Source organism: Chelonoidis abingdonii, chromosome 4 (genome assembly GCF_003597395.2).
Source record: "Chelonoidis abingdonii isolate Lonesome George chromosome 4, CheloAbing_2.0, whole genome shotgun sequence".
Taxonomy (NCBI): domain Eukaryota; kingdom Metazoa; phylum Chordata; order Testudines; family Testudinidae; genus Chelonoidis; species Chelonoidis abingdonii.
The window spans coordinates 59,998,055-60,025,972 of NC_133772.1; the positions used below are offsets into that span (position 1 = coordinate 59,998,055).

Genomic DNA, 27,918 nt, shown 5'->3' on the forward strand with positions numbered 1-27,918 from the left:
TACTGTGTTTTAAATCTGCTGCCTATTAATTTCATTGAGTGAACTCTGGTTCTTGTGTTATGTGAAGGGGTAAGCATTCACTTTATCATTTATCATTTTATAGATCTCTATCATATTCCTCCTTTGTCATCTCTTTTCTAAGCTGAACGGTCCCATTCTTTTTAATTTCTCCTCATATGGAAGCTGTTTCATACCCCTAACCACTTTTGTTGCCCTTCTCTGTCCTTTGTACCATTGATTTATATTATGATATTTTCTGTCTTATTTTCTATCCCTTTCGTAATGGTTCCTACCAGTCTGTTTCCTTTCTTGGCTGTGACTGCACATTGAGCAGATGTTTTCAGAGAACTATCCACAATGACTCCAAGATCTCTTTCTTGAATGGTAATAGCTAGTTTAGACACTGTCATTTTGTATATATGGTCATAGGCACTGACTCCGTGGGTGATCTGGGGCTAGAGCACCAATGGAAAAAAATGGTGGGTGCTCAGCACCCACCGGCAGCTCCCCTTCCTGCCCATCCCCACTCCAGCTCACCTCCGCCTCCTCCACAACTGCACCGCCGCATCCTGCTTCTCCCCCCTCCCTCCCAGTGCTTGCACCACAAAATAGCTGATTCGCAGGGCAGTGAGAAATGGGGGAAGAGGGGGAATGTGACATGATGGGGGAAGAGACGGGGCCAGGGTGGGGATTTGGGGAAGGGATCCAATAGGGGAAGGGAGGGGGCAGAGTTAGGGCGGGGACTTTGAAGATGGGGTTGGAATGGAGGCGGGGCCAGGGGCAGGGAAAGGATCAGGAGGGTGCAGGCAGCCACCGGCGCCGGAGAAAGTTGGTGCCTATGCGTATGGTTGGGATTATGTTTTCCAATGTGCATTACTTTGCATTAATCAGTATTGGATTTCATTTGCCATTTTGTTGCCCAGTCACCCAGTTTAGTGAGATCCCTTTGTAACTCTTCACAGTGAGCTTTGAACATAACTATCTTGAGTAATTTTGTATCATCTGCTAACTTTGCCACCTCACTGTGAGAAAGAGACTGGGAAAGTCAGAACAAACTGGAAAAGGGTAGGAGATGAGAGCTGCCAGAGACAGATGGTGATTCCTGGGAGAGGGCTGGTGGCAGGAGTTCACCAAAGAGGGTCCCCAAGACAGAAAGCCTGGGTCATAGAGGGCTGAAGGCAGGATCAGCAGCAGAAATAGATGCCTGCTGGCTCTCAGGACAGAAAGGACCAAAGGAAGTGGGCGCAGCAGAGGAGTTTACCTGCTGATGTTTCCTTACAGGAGAGCTGGACCCCAAGGAACAGTGAAAGGTATGGGGGGAGTGAGGGATGCTCCCTAGCAAGGATGCATCCAGAAGAGAGACTCTGGGAGTTTCCATGTGGAAGAACAGGACTGCATCCAAAAGGAAGGGCTGGGGTTTTTCAGCAGACTGGGTCGTAGGTGGTCATGCTTAGTAGTCGGAGCGGGAGTCAGGCCTAGTGGTCGGAGTCTGAATGCCAGAGCCAAGGGTTGAGGCAGTCAGAGCCAAGGGTTGGAATTGGATTACCAGGCATCAAGGAAGGCAGAAAAAGGGCTGATTCTGAGGCAGGAGCAAGGCTGGAACAAGATGGGAATAATGCAGGGCAGTACCTGTGCTGGAATGGTGGAAGAGCAAAACAGGAACAGGACTTGGGGAGATGAGCACAGGGAGGCAGGGACACCAGAACGGGGCAGCCAGGGGGTCATGGCTCCCTCACTTTTTACCAGACATAAGGGTGAGCAATGAGGAAAGGAGGGCAGAGAGGACTGAGCAGGGAGTGGGGTCTTGGGGGGAAGAGGTGGCATGGGGGAAGCTCAGGGAGAAGGGGCAGCAGGGCTACCCAGAGGATTCAGGGGGCCTGGGGCAAAGCAGTTTCAGGGTCTCTTCCATAAAAAATGTGCAATACTATAGAACACTATATTCTCGTGGGGGCCCCTGTGGGGCCTGGGGCAAATTGACCCACTTGCCCTCCCCTCTGAGCGTCCCTGAGGGGCAGTGCAGGGGCAGGGCATCGAGGCGAAGGAGCAGTGTGGGGGCAGGACCTTGGGGAATTGGGCAGCGTGAGAGCAGGGCCTCAGGGTGGAAAGGGCGGTGAGGGCGGGGGGCTCAAGGAGGGGAAGTATGCAAAGAATGGGGAAGGGACAGCACAGGGGGAAGGAGCTACAGTTCAGGCGTCGGTGCCCCCCCCCACTTTTAGGGAGCTTCTGTTACCCCTGCAGGGAAGCAGAGAGTCTGTGGATGTTGAACAGTCAGCAAGCTACTGCTGCTGCTAGGTTAAAAAAACAGCCTGGTGACTTCCTGAGCCAATTAGGAAGGATGGTCCATCAGGCTGCCTAGCTGGCTTGTTAGGGCATCAGAAGTATTGAGCAGGCGCAGCTGAGGGCCTTACGTCTGACATGGGGTGGCTATCCTGGTACCGGGACTGAGGACAAACAGAGTCAAGTGTGGCAAAGACACAGGGCTATGTTGAGAAGAGAGCCAGGTTTTAAGGACTGCATGCACTGACAGTGATATAAACTATCTTTTGGGACTTTTGTTATGGACATTTGCATTTGTTTTGTTTAATAGACTATGTTAATAGACTAGAGGATAAGCTGGCATGGAGTTACTGGGAACCCAAGAGGGAAACTGATGTGAGGAGCCACTTGCAGGCAGTGGTGGATTACTCACCCCGCTCAATTTGGGGCCCCTTGAAAAATCTCCACTGGCTGCGGCCCCGGGGTTGGGGAAGCTCTCACTCCCTGCCATGGCCCTGGGGCCACAGTAGGGGCACAGAGCTTCTCCAGTCTCAGGATGGCAGTGGGGGGTGGTGAAAAGGAGCAAGCAGGGGGTGGGGCTATGAGGGAAGGAGTGGAATGGGGCAGGGTCATGGGCAGAATGGGGCAAAGCCTCAGGGGAAGGGGTGGAATAGGGCAGGGCCAGGGATAGAATGGGGTGATGGAAGGGGCAGAATGGGGTGGGGCCATGGACAGAGCTGCAGGTGGAAGGGGTGGAGTGGTCCATGGTTCCAGCATTGGGGTGTCCGCACTTGCTCCAGTCCAAGGCTCCAGGAGACCTTAATCCATCTCTGCTTGCAGGATTGCGACAGGGCCCTGAAGTGGTGCTTGGGAGGAGGCCACTTGTTTTACACACTTACAAAATATCAATAGCTTCCTATGAGATGGAGGTTTTAATAGATTGCAATCCAGAAGGGAGCACTGTGATCATCTAACCTGACCTCCTGTATAACACAGGCCACAGAATTTACCCAAATAATTCATACAGCATATATTTTAGAAAACATCCAATCCTGATTTAAAAATGGTTAGTGAAGGAGAATTGTTATGGAGAAAAATTGTTCCAGTGATTAATTATCCTCGCTGTTAAAAACATATGCTTTATTTCCACTATAGATTTGACTAGCTTCAGCTTCCAGTCATTATATTTTGTTATACCTTTCTGTGCTAGATTGAAGAGCCCATAATTAAATATTTATTCCCCGGGTAGATACTTACATACTGTAATCAAGTCATCCCTTAGACTCAAAGAGTTTAATCACTATAAAACATGTTTACTAATCCTTTAATCATTCTCATGCCTCTTCTCTGAACCCTCTCCACTTTATCAGCATCCTTCTTGAATGGTTGGCATCAGAACTGGACACAGTATTCCAGCAGCAGTTGCACCAGTGCCCAATAGGGAGGTAAAATAACCACTCTACTCCTATTCAAGATTCCCCAGCTTATGCATATGAAGAGCGCATTAGGTCTTTTGTCCACAGCATCACACTGTGAGCTCATATTCAGCTATTATCTACCACGACCCCCAATTTTTTTCAGAGTCACTGCTTCCCATGATAGAATCGCTCATCCTGTAAGTATGGCCTACATTTTTAATTGCTAGATATATACATTTAGCCATATTAAAATGCATATTATTTGCTTCCACTCAATTTAACAAATGATGAAGGTTGCTCTAAAATCAGGGAACTATCCTCTTGGTTATTTACTTCTCCCCCAATTTTAGTGTCATCTGATTCACTGTGTCTTGATAAGGATAATAGGTAGTCCTGCATTGTCTCTGGGCTAAAATGATTGTGTTGTAGCTTCTTTGCACCAATCAGAAAATGCAGAGGAGCTGTAATCTGATCTTAAATATCCAGCAGAAAGTTAACCAGTTAGAGTGGAATTTGCTTGCTGGTGCACCTATACCACTGCCAAGACTTTGCCATTGCCTTGCTTCCTCCCAGAATATGGGGAATGTTGGCGACAGGGAGATGCCATGGGAGAACAGAGCTCAGCTATGCCAATTCTTCGCTGATGGTGGTTCCATTAAAGGCTCAATGCTAGTGTTGCGACTTAGAGCAACCTAAGTACTTTCTCTAAATACTGCTGCATGAGTGCATACTAAGCCTCTGACAGTGTTTTTAAATAAAGTCTGGGTTTTTCTTGCTGTTACTTTTAGGAGATTAATTGCTATTACAATATATATTTCAGTTCTTCAGTGGTCATTTTTACCAAATGGTCTTCTGCTCTCAGAATCTTTTTATATATTTTACTCAGCAAAAGGAGCTATGCTAAAAATAAGTTTTTGCTGATATCAATAAACTGCCTCATAAAACCAGTCTTCAATGAGTTATTTAGTCCATTAATATGAGGTGAATGGCAGAGCATTTGCCTCCTGAGCCTGCCGTCCACCAGTATGGGGGATGGGTTGGAGACAAAAGTGGGCATTGCCGGAGAGTGGTATACTCAGAAAATCCTGGGTCAGTGCAACAATCCCTAGAGAAGCCTTTCAGCCAACACAAGTTAGAATAGCTTATGATGAAACTAGCCCTCAGCTGCTACCATGATCATGGAATGGAAAACGACCTTTCTTCCTACCTTTTTTCTGAGCAGAACTCAGGCTCAGTTTAGAATCTGATCCAGTTTTTATATATATTATTTTGATTGTATTTTTCTCTTTTAATTATACAAGACTCTTGTTTTTGTAATCAGAGTTTTACTTACAAACAGTGGAGTTTGATATTAAGGCTTCTACCAATACAATGTTAAAACTGAGAAAAAAACAATCTATCTGTATACTATAGATAATAAGGTAATCAAGAAATGTATCACAACCATAAATGTTAGTATATTCTAGTGTTGTTGTCTCTGAATGTATTTGCTCGTGTCAATATTTGCAAAATAGTTCCCCCACCCTTGAAGGGTTACACACATTATTGGGTAAATGCACACTATATAGAAGCAGCTTAATAGTTTATGTATCTGTATGTATTTAGTTTGTTGAAAGTTACATTTTATATATATTGGTTGGGTATTTGCCAGATAGATCCAGCTAACTGTAGGCCTTGCATAAACAATGAAAGAAACAGAAGTAAGGAAACAGAGGTTAACAGTGGACAAAGCGTGAATTCACAAGTGGCCTTGTAAATAATATGTAGCTAGTAGATAAGGAAATAAGAAGAAGAGTAATGTGTGACAAGCTTGCAGCTGCAGTTTTGCTTACTAGCACATTTTGTATGTCATGGATATCTATAAAGGGATTGGTTCATAAAATTAGTAAGCCAATCATAAAGCGTGTGATACAATGTAGAATGCAGTGTGCATATGTTTGTTTTAGAATATATATATATAATCTGATATATAATTATGTACTTTGGAGTTCCCTGATCACCTCAGGTGTAGCTTTATGAAATACCAGTAAAGAAACATCCTGGCCACGTTTGGATTCAAACTCAGTTTTTGTTTTCCATAGAAGTGGATGAGGTGTTCTGGATAAGCTGATTGGAAAAGGTCTCAGAGGAAATCGCAACACTAACTAGTAACCTTAACCCTAATTCTGTAATTTTTTACATTCCATCCCATAGTGTAGATAATAAATGCCACATTATCAAACAGGGCTCAGTAGGTGAACTTGGAAATATGTGAAGGCATTTGTACAATCAAATAATTGCATATCTTGTTCTATATTTGCAAATGCCCATTTGCTGTAAATATGTGGGATTGTGCAGATGCGTCCTTTTTCTCCCCTCTGAAACTATTTGAAGGGATTTTATGGGTCAGTCTTTTTGCTGAAATTAAATGTAATAAATTCATGCTACTATTGATGATTTTTATAGAAACAAAATGTTTTTTCCCTTTTGTCATTTTTTATGGTTCAAGGAATTTATTATGATGTTATGAGTAGTATTGTAGGTTTTCAGTGGTTTATAAATTTAACAGATTACTATTCAATCCGAGTATTTTTTGATGAATTCACATGGGCTTGGTTTAGTGAAACATCCATCAAGCCTCTGCTCTTCATACCCCATGCTAGTCTCCCAGTGTGGACTCTGTCTGTCTTCCATGATTCATGAGACAGGTGTTTCGGCTTGCTGTTGAGTTAGGCTCATCATAGCTGAATTTTTCAGTTTCTTGATGTATCAATATGAGGAATATTTAAACAATTTAAAATTGAAAAAAGCTTAATTTTAAACTTATATTTATAAAAGAGGAATTTGGTTATGTCAATGTGTAGAAACTTAAGTTTTGAATATAATGCTATTGAGATTCCTGTACCGAACAAAAACACTTACATACAGATTTATAATGTTTATAGTGCATATAAAAATCGTTGTTTTAGAATTAGGAACACTAGTTAATAATGTCAAAAATCTTCATAATTTGTGGAGACTTTAGTAGTCACAATAAGCTATGGTGATATAAGAAAATGGATCTAAATGGTAAATGCTTAGAACAATTTATTGATATGCATAACCTGATTATATTGAATACAGGTGCACCTACTAGATTTTATTCAGTGGATAGATCCTTTTCTGTTTTGGATTTGGGAATTGGAACAAATAATAGAGTTAGTAAATGCAACTGGGAAATTCATAAAGAAGACTGAAATGGGAAGTGATTCATTTTCTATGCTTATTGAGTACCAAGACCAAGGAAATGTCAGAAACACAAGAAGAGTCCCTTGCTGAAATTTTTGAAAAGCTGGTTGGGGACATTTTCAAGATTCAATTTGATGAATATTTATGTAGTAACTGTACAAGTGACAACCTGGAAGAATTCTATAACAACATAATAAAAGGAATTATAGTAGCACATGATCTGGCCATCAACAAAGCATCAAATGGCCCCTGCCTTAGAAATCCAGTTCCCTAGTGGACTGAGGATTGCAAATAACAATGAATGAACGAAATGAGGCATATAAGCAAGCAAGACACACAATTAATAATAAAGTCTTAATTAATTTTATAAAACATATAATCCTTTGGCTGGTGGCACAAAGGATTATCAGAAAGACAAAAAATGAAGTTTGAGAAATTTCTGTAGGCAATTGAACAAATATTCAGAACTTTCAGAAATATATAAGCAAATGCCAAGAATTAATGGAATTCGAAGTAAAAGTAAATGTGTACCTGAACATATTGTAAACAATGAAATTGAGGTCTCTAACTTAGGAAAGGCAAACATTTTTGCAAAAGAATTCCAAAAGTCAATAGTAACATGAATCAAAGCAGTGAGTTTTATGAGTGGGGAAAAAGGAGGTTTGTTGAGGAAAGCTTGAACTATTAAATGGCTAGAGAGAATATACTCATGATGTGTTAAACAAAAATTGTAGTATGCTGGAGCTTATTGCAGCCAATAGAAGAAGGAAAAATATAGCACCAGGTAAAGAAAACATAAGTAATTAAATGCTTCCTCACTTGTCAGAAGGCAGTCTAAAGAATCTGTTGTGGTTACATAATGACATATGGGGGTTAGGGGGTGCAAGAGGACGAGGGGGAAGGGCTGCTGCCAATAGAATATAAACAAGAATTGGTGATGCTAATTAAGAAACCAGGCAAGATACATACAAGACCTGATGGTTATAGGCCTAGTGCTCTCACATCATGTGTGAGGAAAATGTGATAAATGTTAGACTAGTGGAATACTTGGAGAAAAATGATATTATAACTGAGATACAAAGTAGCTTCAGAAAAGTTGACCATATAGGGACTGGAAACAGAGGTACAAAAAAGCATAAGGACTAAGAACTTTATGTTAGCAGTTTTCCTTGACATTGAAAAAGCATATGACATGCTTTGGAGGGAAGGCCTCCTATATAAACTAGCTAAAATTGGAATAAAAGGGAGAATGTGTTGGTGGATTAGAGACTTTTTAAGTGACAGAACTATATAAGTCAGAGTGGGAATAACTTTATTAAAAACCTACAAGCTTGCAAATGGAATTCCACAAGGGAGTATTATCAGCCCTGCTTTGTTTTCCATTATGATAAATTACCTCTTGGAAAGTGTGCAGACAGGAATAGGTATTTCCCTTTTTGCAGACCACTGTGCTATATGGTCTAAGCATAAAAGACTTAAAGTAGCAGAGGAAAAGACAAATGAGACAGTCCAGAGAATTTCCAAGTGGGAAAATATTTGGGGATTTAAATGCTCATTTGCAAAAACTAAGGGCATGCTTTTAACCAGGAAGAGAATTAGGGAAGACTGGGACTTATTTCTTTATGGTGAAAAAATTAAGATCGTTCAAAATTTTATTTTCCTATTATAATAATAAATTAATTGATAATACATTATCTTGGAAAGGTCACATAGATGAAATAAAAAATGTAAAAATAGAATTAAATTACTTAGCAGTATAGCTGGATACAAATAGGATGCAGATAAGAAGGTATTGATGATATATAGTCCATCGATAAGACCAGTTTTAGACTACAGATGGCAAGCTTTTGGTTCAGCTTCAAAAACAGCTGTTAGAAACTTGAAACTGTTCCAGGCCCAAGCTCTACGACTGACATGTCATGCAATGAGAACAACATCAATGTATGCTGCAAATAGCCACTGGAGAAGCACCTATAAACCTAAGGATGGAACTATTAGATCTGATCTTTTGGGCAAAGGTAAAAGGGAATAATGAAAATAGAAGTATACAACAGATTTATGAGGATTGCTGAGAAATTAATAGACAAAATTTGATAGATTGCCAGAGACTTCCTCATACTATCAGGAAAAAATGGATAAAGGAGATATATATAAATGAAAAATTGAGAGAACTAAAAATTTTTAGTCATGGGAAATCAAATTACAGCTGGACAGTTATTTCTCCCATTTGTGGATTTGGAATAGTGTTAAAAAAAAAAAGGGAATGAAAATACTACACATTATGACTAATACAATTTCTGAATTACTTTATGAAAAATGGGGCTGGCTTTGTCAGCTCTATGCAGACGGATCAAAAGATGACAGCCCAGCTGGAGTGGGAACAGCCTTCTGTGTTCCCAGTCCAGAAATCTAAAAGGCTACTGAATTATGTGACTATTCTAATGGCTGAACTAATAGGGATAATGTTGGTATTAGCCTGAGTATGAAATGTGTGACCGGTTGCAGCTGTAATTTTATTTGATGCCTTGTCAGACATTATGACAGTCAGATCAGGAACTTCAGGAAGAAAAAATGACACAAACAGTGAAATAATATTTCTAACTATGGAAATAATGCAAGCAGATATTGGTGTAACAATAGTATGGATTATGGCACATATGAGCATACATGGAAATGAGATAGCTGGCAAAGCAGCAAAACAAGCTCTAAAAAATGAGGAAGTGGATATTAAGATACCCTTAAGTAGACAAGTGTGGTCATGAAGGAGCTTGTGAAGGAATGCCAAGAACTACGGACTAAGGAAACAAAAGGATGAAGATTTTATGATATATGCTCAAAAATCAAAGATAATAGTATTCTCCATAGTCAGATGCAAAAAATAAAGTAGTCATTTTTATAGTGTTAGCAGGTCATTGTGCTTTAAATGATAGATTAAACTTATTAAAATGCATAAAGATAGGTTGTGTAATGTGTGCAAAACCAAAGAAACTGTTGATCCTGATCTATGGCATGGTCAATATTCTATTGAAAGAAAGTATTTTATGAAAAATTGAGTCAACTTGGATCAAAGATTTTTCCCTAAAGAGACTAGTGAGAATATCAGGAAAATGGAATAGTGCAAAAAATGTTCCATTTCCTTAAGGATACTAGATTAAGTGAAAGGACTTTTAAAAAAAAAGTATGGCTAAAAGTGAATGAAGAAAATGGTGGTCATAGTCTCATATGATGTGCCAAAAAACAAATTCAAAAAAAGAACCTTCAGGGTAAGGACTTTGCAGTCAGTCCTTGGGATGAGGGAGGTCAGCAGGGACAAGCACAAAGTCCCAGGGGGAGAGCCTGCCCCGGAGTAAAGAGTCTGGCAAGAAGGTAGGAGCAGTGAAGTAATCACAAGGAGTAGAGTAAGCTTCCATGGTAAATCCAGAAACTAGCAAGAGAAAATAGAGAGACTTGGCAGAAAGGAGCCCAGGGAAACAGAAACAGGACCTGGATTGCTGGTTGTAGGGTCCCTGGGCTGTAACCCAGCTTAGCAGGTGGGCCCATGTTGCCCTACCAGCCATTGGTATAGTGGCATAGAGCCTCAAATTGGGGCTGAACACCATCTGGACATGGCATTTGAACAGTTGTACTTTTGTCCTTCATAACCATTGTAGGGGTGGACTAAAGGGTGACCTAGCTGGAGGGTCAAGTTATCAGAAGAAAGACTATAGCAAAGTTAGCAATGAAGACCAAGGGGGCACCCTATGCAGCGAAAATGACATTCCCAGACCTAGTGGTCAGTAAGAACCTCATTACACTATGCTCTTGCAAACATGCACGTGTGAGTAACTGTACTGATCCAAGTAATCCCACTGAATTCAATATGTGTGCTTACTTGTGGAATGTATATCACTTCTTTGTTTGCAGGATTGGGACCTATGGTCCTGTAAATTATCAGACTAGAACACTGACACTTTTTGGAAGCTATACTCTTGGAGATCAAGGAATCAAGATGAACTATTGCAGCTTGAACTACAATAATGCTGCACTTCTTGTTTTTCCCCAAATCAGAATTGAGGTGATTTAGTTACTACTCTTTTATAATCTTTTAATTATTACAAGAAACACAGAATATCATAAAGTTCCAAACTTACTTATATACTACTACTAAATGACTAAATATAGTTACCTATAGCGCATATGTTGAGTAACTATAGTTATCAAACAGAATTGGTTAATTGCTTTAATTATTCATATTCAGATAAAATCAAGTTATTAAATATTTTGTCATCACAATTTCTATTATCATTTTCTTCTTTATAAAGTAAAAATAATCATATACATAATATTAATAAAGATTTCAGCAGTTCAAGCAAACTTGTAATGTCTTTAACAGAAGTCTATTTACAAAAATGAGGTCTTTTCCAGGACAGCTGTAATGTAGACTTGTGCAATAGTTATGGTATGGTTTTTCTGCAGCAGCTAGCAGCTACTTCTCTTTTCCCATACATAAATGGCAGCCAGCAATAGCTAGAAACAAAAGATCCCTCTCCCACTCTCTGAATACAGTGACATTCATTCTCAGAGAAGCAGGGGCAGCTTTTTGAAAGCAGACTTCTTCAGCCCAACAATAACACACAATGAGTTATTGACTTGTTTATATATGGAGCTCTTTTCAGTAACTAACTCTGACTCCCCACAGTCTGGACAAATGATTGATTTCGTTGTTAGAAAAAGAGAGAGCTCTTGCACTAAACTCTGTAGTGCAAACTACTTTTCCCCCATTTGTTCCCCTACTGAATAGGACCTTATTAAAATGCACTTTCCAAAAAATACCTGCAGCTGGCCTTTATAAGCATGTTTTGTATATATAAATAAGTAATTTGTCCCACTCTTTTGTATAGTAATAGGCCATTGGGTAATCTTGTCAATATATATATCTGAAGGCTGATTGCCGTAGTTTTTATGTTAAATTGTATTATTTATATTTATCTGCATATAAAACATAATTCAGATTGTTTATTTGAACAGTTGTTATGTGCTAATTGGTTACAATGTTTTTATTTTAAAATCACTGGGCATAAGTTTTTCTTATGGTGAGATCTTGAGACTATAAATTGGCTATATGCTCTACATGCCGTTTAATTAGGTGTTTTATAATATTTGAGCAAACTGAAAATTTAGTTAAAACCCTTTTGTATTTTGAATATATAATTATTGACCCATTTGTCATCTCATAACTATAATTGTAAAATGTCCAGCCATACATTCTGTTATATTCTATCACTCAAAATACAAACATTTTCCATTAATTCTTTATGCCCATCTATTGAAAGGAACATTGATTAATCCACCTTTTTATTTTCTTTCAAGGGTTTTTATTTTGTTTTCTTGGTAAAAAAGTTAGCTTTCTTAGGTCCTACTTGATCATTATAACATATTTTAAATGTAAACAAGCATTTGATATCTTCTTTCTTTAAAATGTTTGTATGTAGCACCTAAAAAGTTGGCTTGTACAGCTGCTATGCTGGAGGAACAATTTGCTTTATGCTATACTGAACTCTATGTTTTGCTAGCTGCATACCCTCCATGGGAGATTAAGAACCCATTCTCCTCAATAATTTGTGGAGAAATTATGTCTGGGATGCATTTTACAAAGAAACAAGGAAAATATTATAAGAATTTATTAAAAGCGAACATATCTGTAAAATAGTCACAACTAGCCTTTAATTGCACATTAGGCCTGATTCGCTATGGGGTTGCATCTATGTATTCAGTTACACTTGTGCAAAGTGAATGTAAAATATTACCAGATTAGAATGATAGCATTTTAATACAGCATTACATATACTCTGCAGAGTAGTAAATAATTACACAAGATATAAGGTGGCAGAAAATTATGTCCATTATATTGTATTTTTTAAAGCTTTTCCCATATGATTTTAAGAAAGGGTAGATTGCCTATTCATCCAGATGCTTAATGTATTCAGAAAACTTTCAAATTTGCTGATTTTGGTACTTTTGCTTTCTGTCTTACTATTTGCTTCTTACTTTTTTCCTTGTTTTGTATTTGTTCCATCATCTTTGTGCTCTCTTTCCCTGTACTTCTTTTCTTTCATGCTTTCTCTTTCATTTTTTGTCCAAATACATTTTCTCAATTCTTCATACCTTAAGTATTCTTTCTCTTAGTTTAATTTCTTTTCTTTTCCATTTTCTGGTTCTTTTATTATACTCTTCTTTGCTGTCTCTTCTTTTCTTTTTGTTTTGGCTACTTTCTATTTCTTTCCCTCTCAATTCTGACTTTGTTCTTTTCTTTTCTCTTTTTTCTCACTGTTTTCAGTTTCTCTTTTCTGTCCCTCTTTCTAACCTTTCTTTAAATCCTTTATTAAAAATAAAAAACTACCATGCTATTGTTTGTGTACAAATTCAGATAGAATAAAATGAAGGGAGAAAATTAGCACACTGTGATACAGCATGGCCAAAGGGCAGCAGGAGAGGGTTAGAAGGGAGCGTTATTCCCTATAAGGGGAAGAAAGTTTGCTATAGATTGATTAGAGCAACTGAAGCCAATTAGAACACCTGAAGCCAATTAGAGCACCTGAAGCCAGTCACATGATAAAAACCCCTGCTTCAATCAGACAGTGTGGGAGTTGGAGCAGAGGACAGTTTGAAGGGAGGCAGAGGACAGTTTGGAGAAGTGCTGTGGTGAGCTGAGAAGTCCAAGACCCTAGGTAAAGGGGCACCTGGCTTGGAAACCCCCCACAAGCTGAAGGGCAGGAGAGGGAAGTAGCCCAGGGGAAGGAAGTGTCAGTTCAAGCGGTTTACCACTATCCTCAGGGCCCCTGGGCTGGGACCTGGAGTAGAGGGTAGGCCCAGGTCCCTCCCTCTCTGCTCCCCTCCTCTAGGACACTAGTGGGGCAGTTAACATTCCGCTGCAGGGGCAAGAAATGGTGCCCTGAAGCCCCCCCAAAGAAGAGAAAGTGTGAGACTCATCAAAATAGTACCATCAATTTGCCACAACACGTATATGTACAGACATAATTTCTCACTGCATGGCACAGATGAATGAAAGAAGAAATCCTATTCCAATGACACAATTATGTGTGGCCCCTGTCTATTCTAGACATCCAGGTTAACACCAGTTCACTTCCACCTGGGTTATCAATGCTGGGAGTCTAGTGCAGATGGGATATCAGCAACATGTCACCTAATCCTGATCAGTGTCAATCTGCCTGGTATAATGCATAAAATGATGACAGCAGCTGGAGATCCATGTAAATTAATGCTACCAATCTTGTTGACCCCGGGTGGAACTGAACTAAAATTAGTGGACAATGTTTTAAAAGTCCCTAGTGTAAACAGGCTATTTGAGGCAGGAAGCTCAAAGAAATATAATTCCCCTTCCTCAGTTCAGTGAAAAGTCCTCCACATGAACATTAGTAATCAGTCTCGTATGGGTTGTGAAAGGACATACTTAAGCAGAAGGAGATGGGCAAGGGAAGAGCCACTTTTGTGCCATCACCCGTCTGTAAACTCATTAGGAATTTCCTGCAGAAATTAGTGCTTACTCTGTTATCTATAGGGTCTTGCTTTATGTCATCAATCCACTTTGGGTTATGGATCAGGAGACCATGACAGCATGTCTCTTGAGTGAGTTTTGCTGGCAAGGGGGAAGGGCTGGTTCTCTGCATGGGTTCCCTTGCACATTTGGGATGCCCCAAGATCCACAGGATTTCCCCGTGAATCTTGAGATATCCACACATATGAAGCTTTGTCTCATTTTTGGATCTGAAAACAATGGGCCACAACCTTGGCTGGAGTAAATTGGTGTAGTTCCGTGGAAGTGAATGAATCAATACTGACTTAGTCTGGTAGAACTATGTAGATCCAGCTCTATATCTCCACTTCCGTAGGAACTCTCTGAACTGCAACTTATAGAGCTTCTTGTTTTTTGTCACTCCCATATTTAGTATATGTATAATACTTGATGATACATGGATTTAGTGTGAATGGTGCCCAGGTTTAGTACTGAAGGGGAAACTGTCTTCCTAACTTTTACCTGGCATGCCAACATTTTGAAGTGTTTCTAATCTTTGAAAGACATATGCAGTTAACTTTCTTGGACAAAATTGTTCTGTTGGACAAATTATATCTCTCTTTAATCTTATTGGAAGGCACCCACCTGTTGTCTGTCTGAAATGATGCCTAATATACAAAACATTTTTCAAACAGCAGGCACTTTGACTCTGTGGTGATGGGCATGATGTAAGAACCAGAACAGAACAGAAAAAGATTTCATGCAGTCTGAACAAGTGAGACCTGTAATGTGTCTTTCATTTAAATTATGCCAAATGCAGAGATGTGATAGGCATAAATGACAGGAGAATTGTGCCCTAAAAGAAAAAATGGGCATATTATCATTATGTCTGGTACTTGAAGGAGATGCTATTAACGTTGCATAATTTTTCAAAGTGAAAATGCTCTCTTTTGATTCAACTTTTCCTCTACATATTTCTTATTTGATTTCTATTTGTGAACAGTATTGCAAAATGAATTTAAATGTTATATTTATGAACAACACAGCAAGAGTTTGAAAACGTTCAAATGTTTGTGTCTCACATTTTCTTAATAATGGCATGGAGCTTTGTCTTACTACAGTACTCACATTCTTTTTGGGTTTCCAAGCATTTACTCTATTGTATTCAGAAAGCTACAAGGGCATCTACAATGTGTTTTATCATGTGAAAGATAGCATTTTGTGTGCAGTTAATTGTGCTGGTGCCCACTGTGGATTGCAAGTTTTGCAAGCTTGGCGTTATGGTGTAAAGCTTTTGGCTGCAACTTCACTATACATTATCATTAATCAACCTTAACTTGTACAGTTGCCTGAATAGTTACCCATTCATCCTCAGTCCTTTCAGTCTTACTATCAGCTATGCTCTTTGACACCAATGGATGCACTAGTACCCAGTCATCTGACAATATGGCCTACCAGTAGCAAGTTTCCATCATATTCTTTTCCTGTGCAGAGACTTGGACTCTGGGTGTGTGACTGTAAGGCTTATTCCAAGATGTGTAGTCACAGTTCCACCCAAAGTGTGGGACAGTGGGTAAAATCCTGGTTCCACTGTAATCAATAGCAAAGCTTGCATTGATTTCAGTGGGACAGGATTTTACCCAGTAAGTTCTCACAACTGATAACCTGAGAGTGTCAAAAGTAAAAGTGGTGCACTTGCATCATTTGTTTGTAATCTGCTCCTGCAGATGGGACAGTGGCTCTGTCCAAGCTTTGTGGTCCTCATACAGTGATCCCAGAGTCGGCAAGGGCAGGGAAATTTCATCAGAAGACTATTGCATCAGGAGAAATATGGCGTTGGGGCCACTTCCTCTTAGCATCACAGTGGAGAGGTAACAGCAGACTCCACTCACAGAGCTAGAATTTGTGATTTTTAAGCAAGCTATATAGTAGTGAGTATTAGGTACCACGACTTATTTTATTATTGTCTATATTAGAGATATCTTAAAAAACTTTCCCAACTTCAAAATAACTATAAGATAAAAATGAAAAATTTCATATATTCAAAGTTAGGTTATTCATGCTAAAGGATGAGTTTTTTCATATATATATATATATATATTCTAAATTGAAACTGTCCCTAGACCGTTGATAAAAACTATTTTCAAATTGCCATAGAATGAATATTCTGTGAATGAGCTTGTGTATGAATGATTGTATCACAATGTTTTATTAAAATGTTTTCACTATTGTAAATATGGGTTGTAATCAACAGTATTTTACGCATATTTCAAGAAATGATTTTAAATTTTTCAGATGGATTTTGCCATTGATGGTCAGAGAGGGGAAATCACAGAAAAAGGCATTCTTTCAATGACAACAGAGGAATTATATTTAGAGCAAGAAAAGGTAATATCAGTTAAATATTTTGATAAACCTGGAAAAACATTTCAAAGACAGTTAGCGCTATTATTTATATTTGAATATAAAACTGATTTTAATCCCCACATATAACTAAAAGAGGAGGGTTTTTTTTAAATAATCTGCTACGTATTGATTTAGTAGAAGGCATTTATAATACTGATTACCCATGTACACATGGTGAGTTCAGATTTCCTAACCTCAAAATGTACTACTGTGTTTTCCTGTTAAAGCAAGCAGTGTTATGATATCAAGACACAGATGGAATACTCCTGCTTGGCTACATGTTGAATAAGAATTATTCTCCTTTCTGTGGGCTGAGCTCTACCGTTCTGCACGTTTCTAAGACAAAATCCCGAATGATGGCAGCATGAATATGATCCTGTTTTAAATTTCACCTCCCACTGTACAAAGACTTAGTTCTTTTAGGTTAACGCAACCTCTCTTATCAGAAATAAATTGATAACATGGAAACTGGAGAGGACAAGGAGTTCTTGAATTAGTTGGGATAAAGCTAGAAGATGCATTAAAACCAAATGAGGCCCTAAATTACACATAGTCTCCAGAAATCATGTTCTTGGCAGTATCTCATACAGGAGCACCTTTTCTGGCCTAATCCTTTTGCCACTCTGTTATCTCCATATTGGCTAAAACAGCTGAGTATTGAAAAATATGTTAGGCCTATGTCTGTGACTTCTTCCCTTATAAAAGCAAAGGCAGTTAGCTATATAAATTGAATTCCTCATGGGAGCTGAGTTGAGAATCATTTTAACTCTAAACCAAAGGAATTTGGCTGTATCATATTGAACACTCCTCAGCTGATTGATTCAACAGAAAATACTCCTTACAATTCAGTGAACCACTTTATTTGCATTTAAGGTAGGCATAAAAGAGGATGATAAATGTAGGAAATGTTGCAAAGCCCCTGGTTCATTGATGCATATAGTCTGGATCTGCCCTAAGCTGATATGCGTTTGGAGAGATGTGCTTGACAGAACATATTTTATTTAAATTTGGATGTTCCTTTAACATCTGAAACTTTCAAACAGTACTGGGACTTACATAGCTAAAATTAGACCTTAGAAATCTTTCAGAATTCTGGTTCCCTTGGACTGTTTCTGTATGCAAATAGTTTATCTTGGAAAAGTGGAAACTTTGTCCATCTCCAAAGATTGAAGACCTATGTAATAACTTATTTGAAATAATAGCCCTTGAAAGACTCATGAAGATACAATGGCAGGAACACACAAAACTTCAGGACAAAAGAGCTCTTTTGTCTAATCATTTTGACTAATCATTACTTTTCTTTATTCAGCATTGAAAATTTGTAGTTTACAAATATGCATGGCTGATAAGTAGTATTCTTACCAGGTCATTACATTTTCCACACATCTGTCATGTGTTCTTTTTTCCTTTAATCATCCTTCTTCTGTGGTGAAGTGTCCATACTGGATCCCTCTCCTCTCCCTTTTAATCTCATCTTCTTTTCTATACCTTTCTCTTCACATCAACGATGAAATCCTGGCCCCCAGGAAGTCAATAGTAAAATGCCAATTAGCTTCAGTGGGGCCAGGATTTCACCCCAAAATTATTATTTGAAAATGCTGTTTAAAGTGTCTCTGATTTGTTTGTGTTTCCTTTCCATGGTTTCACTCACTAAAACTTCCTAAAGTTTATAATTCTGCAGTCTGAAATGAGTAAGTAGCACATAGCTATTCTGCCCCCGGAGCAGGACTGGATTTAGGAAGCCACAATCTGGTTTCTGCTTCCTCCATACTTTGCATCAGCTCCTTTGCTGGCACAGTTTACTTCTCTTTCTGTGTCAGCTCCTGTGCACAGGCCAGCATATTGAAAGGTATAGCCAAGGCTCTGCCAGCCCATTCTGTGCCCACCTGTGTGGGAGAAGTGACAGCCCAGTGGTGTCTGCTCTCCTCCACTCCTCGCAGACTCAGGAAATGACTAAGTAGACTGCTGATAATTCACTGTATGCAGTCTTACAATTGCCTTGTATATCTCTATAAGTCATGTATGGCCCTGATCCTGTAATAGTATGCATGAGGGCAGACCCTTGTACCTACCTGAATCCATATCAACCTCATTGGGATCTTATGCAAGCAGAAAGGGCAAGCCTCATGTATTCAATTATAAGTTTTATACCTCATTGTGTGTACCAAGTTCTGCAGTTTTCCAGCAGTCTTGGAATATGTCTATACTGCAAACATGGTGTATGATTGTAGGTTAAGTATACATATCTGAGCTAGCTTAAATTTAGCTAGTTCAGGTACTAGAGCAGTGAAGTCATGACATACAGGCTTCAGCATAGACTATACAAGCCCTCCCGGAAACCTGGATAATTCCTCGGGTGACTAGAACATGCGAAAGCATGTGCTGCTGCAGCTTTAGCTTGAGGATGTCTACTCAAGCTGCAGTCTCACCCTATGATTACAGGGTAGTCATATCCTGTGTTAAATTTTCTTAAAACTTTTCTCAATACATTTTATAATACAGAATTCCTTTTACCATTCAAGTCAACATTTAAAGGAGTCTTTTCACTATAGCTAAATATTTTATCACCCACCATAGAGTTCAGCTACCTCTTTTTGCATTTGTTCAAATTATGTTGCTACTGTAAAGAAAATGAACAAAGTTCTTTGTTTCCAGGGAAAAACTGTAGCTTACAATATCAAGACATAGTGAGCTAATCATAAGATGCTGCAGGAAATGTTGTAATGAAGAACTAGTAAATATAGTCTTTTTCTCACAAAGATTCATACTGTGAAATTGACAGCATAATCTATAAATGAAATAATAATATTACAAAATTGGTGTTAGGCAATAATGGAGTATGATTTCCATGTAGATTCCTGGGTTGCAAAAAAAACCCTTTATTCTTTCAGATAGAAGATTATGAATCTATAATTTTTGTTAGAGCATTAGTAAAAGAACATATACACATCTTAAAGTTTAAGGTGCTGTAGAAGTTAAAAAGTTATTTATAATTGTAAAATGATGTTTATTTTTCCTTTCAGTGATATATACATGATGTCTTATTTTCTATACAGTTATTCTCTTCTTGTCTTCTCATTTTTGATTCCTCACCATTTGTACCATTTGCTTTTTTTTAATCCATAACCAATCAATTTAATATACTGTGTGCATTTGTGCATTGGCCCCAATCCTAAACTCCTTACTGAGGCAAAAGTCCTAGGACTATCTCTGGAGATTGAACCAGTAGCTCCCTCTGGAGTTAAATAAATTTCTGTGGACATATTAATTCTATCTCTGCCCGCAGAAAGGCATGCACTGAATGACAAAACATTTATCCTCATCCCTTATTAGAAATGATCCTGAGGGACCAACCAATTTCTTAATTCTAATCACCTAAGACAAACAGAATTTACTGCTCCTTCACAAAAATGCTATCTAGAAATTTCTCTTACAAGCCTATAGTTTTCTTTGATACCTTGGAAGCACATGACAATAAAAGGAAACACAAAGTTGATATAGATATAGATATTTGTCTAAATCACACATACTTTTTAATTATAGGATTATAGAGTATAAGTATATGTTAGAGTTCATTTACAGACACTAAACATTTACATTCAAACAACACGTGAAAATCAGTTAGATATAATTTAAGGATGGAAAATAATGTGAAACGATCAGATTTTCTATTCTGTTCCAGCGGGAGGGAGGGCAGGAGGGTGTCTGTGTGTGTTAAACATTTATTTAGGAAGTTTTAACAGGTTTACAAATCCTTGCCATGTAAGAGATCTAAAACAATAATCTCTCCACATGAAGAGTACCTGACTGATATAGGCCACTAAAGAGGCTCTATACCACCCTTTACCAGAGCTCCTAGTGTAGGAAAGGGGGTGAGTCCAGTGCGCCCATCTGCTTCAGCTGTATTTGTGTTCTGGAACAGTTTCTGGGCACGATCAGAGGTGGCTTAAAGGTGCTTTTTCTCCTGCTGTCCCCAGCAGACCTGCAACAAACACAGCTTCCCCAGACCAGAGTATCTAGGTCAAAGTGTTTTCTCTTTGGGTTTTTTTTTAAGCAAATCAGTCCTAGATTCTCTCTGTCTTATGCCTCTCTATTCCATGCAGAATATAGGGTCTTCAGCACTGCATCTACCTTTGCTGGTTGCTTCCTGCAGTCTTAGCTACTTCCCATATCATTCTGATAACTTTCAGTTCTGCTTCTGTTGTCTGCATCGGTGTTATCCTTGCTTGGTGAGTTACAGTGCAATGGCTGTCTTGTTATGTTCTTCTGGTCTTTCCTCCATGTACGTGCTAGACCTCTCCATTTTGGTTCTGTAGTTTCTGTCTTATCAGTTTCTGTTTGTCCTCCTTCAGAGTTTTTCGTTTGTGGTTTGTTTGTTTGTTTGTTTTTCTGACAATCTGTTACTGAGGATTTGTCTAAGGCAGCTGTTTATGGAAACTTGAAGTCTAGATAGTCCTGTCAATAAGAATCAATCCTAGATCAGTGGAATTATCAATATTACATATGATCATAATAGAGTAGCTTTAAAGTTATTTGATATTAATTTGAATGCCTTATATTCCTTAGGGACTCAATTATAATTCCATATTAATTGATGCATATTTATTTTAAATGTTATCTGTATTTTATAAATAATTGTATTCCATCACTAAAGGTTTCAGCCAAGTTTAATCATAATTAAAATTTTTGTATCACATTAGCAAACATATTAATGCTTATCAGTCATATTACTTACAAAGTAGATGTGCTGAGCCAATCAAAAAAAGAGCTATTTTCTGATTATTCATTTACAGTTGAATTGGACTGTTGTGTTACATAGTGGCCTGATCCTGTCTCTCATTCACAAGTAATTTTTATTTACAAGAGTAGTGCCATTGAAATCAATAGTATTATTTGTGTGATTAATATTTGCAGAATTGGGCCCTATCAATCTATGATAATATAACTAGATAACATAACCATGTTGCACCATCACAGATTAATCCTCAGAATTTCTCTTCCTACAAACCAGTTTAATACGCCATTCTCATTTTGAAACAAAACTATTTTCAGTACTATAAATCTTGAATCTCTTTCCTTAATATTGTTGCTTCCCAACATCTTTTTTTTTCTAACACGTCTCTTGTGGGGCATGACTCTGGAAGGTGCTGATTATCTAAGGCCAGATTATGAAAGGTATTTATGTGTCTGATGATGCAGTTAGGCACCTTTCAGAAGTGATAGCATACTTGACTCCTATCTGTATCTTTAGGGCCTAAATACCTTTAAAAATCTGGCCTTTATCTCCAACAGATTTTAGTGGGAGCTGAGATGCTGAGAACTTCGAGGTGCTTGGTACTTTGCAGAATTGGATCCTTAGTTTTTAAAAAATAACAATTCCTTTATAATACCTAATGTCACTTTTCAGACCTAGTTTAGAAACACATTAGGGATGCTGGACCCAGACCCTTAGATAATATAGATCCACTGAAGTTGTCAGAGATTGGCTGATGTACATCAGCTGAAAACTTGGTCTGTTAAATCTAAGCTGATATTCCTATTTTTGTGTGTCTTCTACTCTTTGTGAGAATTTCAATTGACAGGTTTAGTGCGAAGTATCTTAGAGCACTTCCTGATAATGTGTGGACTGTGAGTTGTGTAGCATTTCAGCTGACATTAGTATTAAGGAGAACAGGAGAAACAGGAGGCAGTATGAATAATAAGATGACTTTTATATACATTTACAATAAAAATAAAGCTCACAGATTTTTGTTCTGACTTCACAGGAGCACCTTTAAATATTAAAGGTACAAAGTATATGATTGAGAGGTATGAATAAAACCTACATATTCTGTATAAGTATATCCAGTATAGGAGCTTTGCAAAGTATCATGAACATTTATAAACCCAGGCTCAAACAGCTACACATGCACCCTTCATCAAGATGAGTTCAGCTAACAGTGGAGGGGGGGGGAATATTTGATTATCACACCAAAAAAGATTACTCTCCTTCACTGAGTTGAATTTTGCAAGGCTACAGTACATAGTGGATCAAATCCTCAAATGGTGTAAATCAGCACAGCTCCACTGAAGTCAGTGCAGCTACACTGATTTACACCAATTGAGGACCTGACCCTATATTTTTAATAGGAGAAATAGCGGGTTTCCCTATTTCCATACACTTTTTCTTGAAGCAATTTGCTCACTTACCGTAGACCCACCTAAATCCTGTACTAGTGTCACTTCCTTGTCGAGTTTTCCTGGAGAATGAGGAGTGAAATGTTTAGGCCTTCTGCAGCACAGTGAGAGTGTGCATTTTTTCAACTTATGAGTACGTAAGCCTTCTTTTGTGAAGAGGACTCATAGGGTCAGATAATGTTTAAAGGGAAAGGCTTTATGTCTCTCAGGCCTGCATGTTTCCACATGGATGCTTCCACACACACACAGATTGAATTATGAACAGACCTATTAGTGCTGGGATCACAAAAGGTCAAGTTTTGTCTTCTTTTACCTCTATTCAGAATTGCTTTTGAAAAAGGGGAAAAAAGGATTTGCAGGAAAAAAGATTCATGATGGAGAATTGGAGTCTTTCTCCAATCCCCCCACCACCACCACACACACCTTTAACAACATCTGGGAATTGAAAAAAATTCTTACTATGTAAAATAGTTTGGGGGTATTGTATTACTAGATTTTAATATAACTCTCCTGGGTCACATGTAGGGTTTCCTTTTGGGATAGCCTGTTACCTAACAACAAAAGGAACTTCTGTAAAAAATTCCTGGTACTAAAATGTATATAAAGTTTACCTGAAAAAACGTCCTAAAATTTCCCACAAAAGAATTATGGGTATTTTTTTCCTGATAACAGTGGATGGCCAAATCCTGAAATATTTACACCATCAAAACCCCCAACTGAGTGATAAAGTTAAAATAACAGCTTGAGCATTTTCAGATTATTATTTTAATAAAAAAATTGTATGTAAAGTGGATTTCTATATATGGCATATGAAGAGAATCTACTTCATAAGTGACTCTGAAATGTCAGGCTCTATGCACATTAAAGGGTTTTGATGATATCAGGGTAACTGTGAAAATATAACATTGGAACACATTTATTAGAAAGTGTTCTAACAGTCCTCACCCTAAGTAACATTTACATTATATAACCCAATACCATTGCAGTAGGAAAATCAACTAAATAATAATGTGTCTTTAAGATTTAAAACCACCTAAAAAAGTTGTTTTCTGTTTTTCGAAAAATCTTACAAAAAACTGCCTAAGAAACAGAAAACAAAGAATGAGGGGGAAATGGTCAGTTTTCAACATGGCAAAAGGTTAACAAATAGAGTGCCTTCAGACTCTGTATTATGTTTGATGATTTTTACTTTATTAATCATCTGGAAAAGATGCAAACAGTAAAGTGGGAAAAACTGCAGATGAAACAAAATCATATAAGTTAGTTAAGAGTGAAGAGTACAGTAACTTCAGAGAGACTTAACAAAGCTAGGTAAATTATGACATGATGACAGATGAAATCCATTGTTGTCAAAAGTAATATAATGCACATTGGAGGGAACAGTTTGCACTATTCATCCACATTGCTGGGTTCTAAAAATGGCTGTTGCCACTCAGGGAAAAGATACGGGGATCACTATGGATAGTTCAGGGAAAACCTTTTTGTTGTGCATTGAGAGCCAAAAAAAGCAAACAAACAGTTAGGATATATAAAAATGGGATAGAAAATAATACTAAAAATACTGTAATGCTAGTCTAATCGCCCTCACCTGGAACATTGTAATTTATTCTGTTCACCTGTATGATAAAAGTTATAACAGAAATACAAGGGATTTACAGATGGATGACAAGAAAAGATTAGAAGCCTGTAGCAATTTCTGTTTGAAGAGAGTTTGAAAAGATTGGCACTGTGTAGTTTAGACTGGAGAAGAATAAGCTGGAACATGATAAATGTACAAAAATAACAAACAGTATAGACAAGGTAGATCAGAAAAATCTATCTACTTTTCCCTAATACTAAAAGGATAAAGGACATTTGATAAAACTGAAAAGCAACAAACATAAAGCTGATCAAAAGATGTGCTTTTTTTAAACTGCACTTAATTAGCATATTCATTACTACAATATATCAATGAGACCAATAGGTTAGGCTATGTCTACACTACCACTTTATGTCCACAAAACATATGTCACTCAGGATGTGAATATTCCACCCCCCTAAGTGACATAAATTATGCCAGCATAAGTGGTAGTGTGCATACTGCTACGTCATTGGGAGAAATTCTCCTGCTGACATAGCTACACCACTCATTGGGAGTAGGTTAATTATGTCAACAGGAGAGCTCTCTCTGTTGGCATAGAGTGACTACATGAGAGATCTGACAGTGGCACAGCTGCATCAGTACAGCTATGCTGCTGTAAGTTCTCTAGTGTAGACATAGCCTCAGCAGGATTTAAAAAGAGAATTAGATATTAATATCAATAATGAGAACATCCACCATTGTATCACATTTGATTAAAAAGTATCCTTCATGTCATAAGCCACTAACTGATGAGGGTTAAGAAGAAACTTCTGCTGTAAGCAGGTTATTCTGTACTTGTTCTTTATGGAGCTTCCCCCATCTTTCATCTGACACAGCTAGTACTGGCTAGTTCAGAGACAGAATACTAGATTGGATGAATCAGTGACCTAGTCCCATATAGCAATGTCCATAGTCTTTTTAAATATGCAGGAATTTAGAAATCTTATGTCATAGGACTGTGTATCTTGCAAAGTAATGATAGAGGGATATTCTGTATGTGATTTTAATCAAAAAAATTCTTGTTAATATCTTCAAATCTGTTAAATATAGCACAGAAAAATTCTGACAAAGCTTACACATACATTTCAGAGTTCTAATCTAGTAGCATCAGCCACAGGAACTTTGTTCTTATTTTAAAACTTATAAATGAGTTTGTATGTAGCCTTATATAACACAGTTGCCTGTGTGGTGTTCTCGATCTCTCTATATAAAAATTCATTAAAATAGAACAATAAGAAAAGTGTCTGAATATGCACTATAAAGCTATAATTCTTTTACTGACCATGCTCACTCCACCCTATTCATCTCTTAAAGATTGACAAAACTAATAATATTCATGATCTGATTTTCATTATTAGGTGCACAATTGCATATGAAAAATGCAATTATTAAATATGGTTAGATGCATAACTATGTTTTATCATGTGCAAAAATACTTGATATGGACATGTAGTGATAGTAATTGCACCTCCAAATTAGTATGAATTGTGTATATGCTCTTTTAAAAAATAGCTCCATGTTTTGGATCAAAATGTTAAGGATTAATTATGAAACTATCTCTATAAATAGATAAGTCTTGCAGCATGCCATGAATACCCTGAAATGTGGGGTTTCTGGAACCAAAGGGATGGATAATTCCAAAGCTCTCATAGTGTAAATATTCTTTCAGTTCAAATCTGGGAACTGTCTGCAATAGCATCCCTGCTGATTTCAACTCCCAGGATGTTGGAAAGGGGATGTGCTAGATTTAAACGCATGATGCTAGTGGTTACATATTTTATATTGGCAGTTGTTGCTAATAGTTCCCAGGATATGAGTTCTAAACTCTAGTTATAGCACCAATATTGTGTCTTCCAAATATCATTTTTACCCCTAAATGGGTAAGCCATCTTTGAAACTTTTTCAAACCTCGAGGCTAAGTAGAGCATCTCTTTTACTGATTTGTGGAGTCATGAGGAATGTAGTCACTGTTCTCATTAAAATAAAAATGTGAGCACCTCCGATTAAAGACATGTAAATGTCTTTAAAACGTTGCTATGGAATCTGGAAAAAAAACATATAAATAAATATATCCAAGCAGATGTAATTCCAGTAGAACCATTCTTTTTGAACTACAAATTTATTTATATCCATTATGCATCACTGGTGATGTTATGGACTATAACCAGTCTGTTTGTGAATGGAAAAGATTTTTAAAAAGAGGGGATTTGAATGACTGATACATTTTAATTAATTAAAGATGATCACGCATATGTACCTACTTATGAACTTTGTGGCCATCCATAACCAGAAAAAAATATATATATAAAAAAAGGTTTGTTTCGCCCATCACTTCTGTTGTGTATATTTCTTGTGTGGTCTTTCTCTGTCAGACACAAACAGTAGGAATACAGAGAGATCAAACACATTCCAAACTTCCATTCAAAGTTTGCACTGAAAAGCTGTCTCTTCCCTCAGGTTTGTAATGAAAATTCTTGTAGGTGTGACATCAACAATTGCCTCTTGCTAACAGCTCTTGTAATTTAACCCTTCAGGTGAACAAGCTGATTGAGGAACTGCAAGTGGCTATCAAGAGCTACAAAGGTCACCTCTCAAAACTTGCCCCACAATTGCAGGCTGAGCAGGAGCAGTGTGCCTCTTATGTCTACAAACACATTAAAAGGCTTCCAGCAAACATTGTTCTCCCACAGGGCTTGCAGCTAAAGGTGGGTGTAGTTTAATAGCTTTCACAATTTCCCATCTTGATACAAAGAAAAAAATCCACTTTGTCTTTAAGACATTAATATCAGATATACCTACTTTGAATTGTGAATTATATTTGTTCTTGAGTCTTGTATTATTCAATATGAGGATTATGTTTCTTCATTACTTTTAATACAGGACACTATTCTGTAATAATAAATAATTGAAATTAAAATAAAGAACAAAGGAAAGTTTGTAAATGCCAATTATATTCCAGCTGTGATGCCAGTATGACTGTTACAGATTTCAGCAGTTGCATGAAGATGTTTGGTGTCATGACAATACATAAACAAATATGGAAGAGCAGACTTAACAGAGGCTAAATATAATTGCTTCAAACCATAGTTAAAACTAATTTCTCAAAAAAAACCCCTTCCTAATAAAGTCTTACTTTTGAGTCAGTGCTCCCAGCAAGCACATGGGCAGATGGGAACTTCCACAGTTCATGACCTTTGTTGCTCAGCATCTCCACTGGGATGCACAGACTGAACCCACGAGCCTTGCTTCAAAGCCCTTTGAAATGAATGGGAGTCTTTCTATTGACTTTTGAATTGGGCCTATGGTCAGCAAAGGACCTG

General features: G+C 37.8%; 1 protein-coding gene across 1 annotated transcript in view; it reads left to right on the forward strand.

The window, feature by feature from the left end:
• Positions 1-27,918, forward strand: part of DCDC1 (doublecortin domain containing 1) — a 441,595-nt gene that overhangs the window by 165,036 nt on the left and 248,641 nt on the right. The window contains exons 9-10 of the mRNA XM_032768514.2: positions 16,690-16,782; positions 27,133-27,303. Of these exons, the coding sequence (XP_032624405.2) occupies positions 16,690-16,782; positions 27,133-27,303 (264 nt within the window). The remainder of the gene's footprint in view (positions 1-16,689; positions 16,783-27,132; positions 27,304-27,918) is intronic.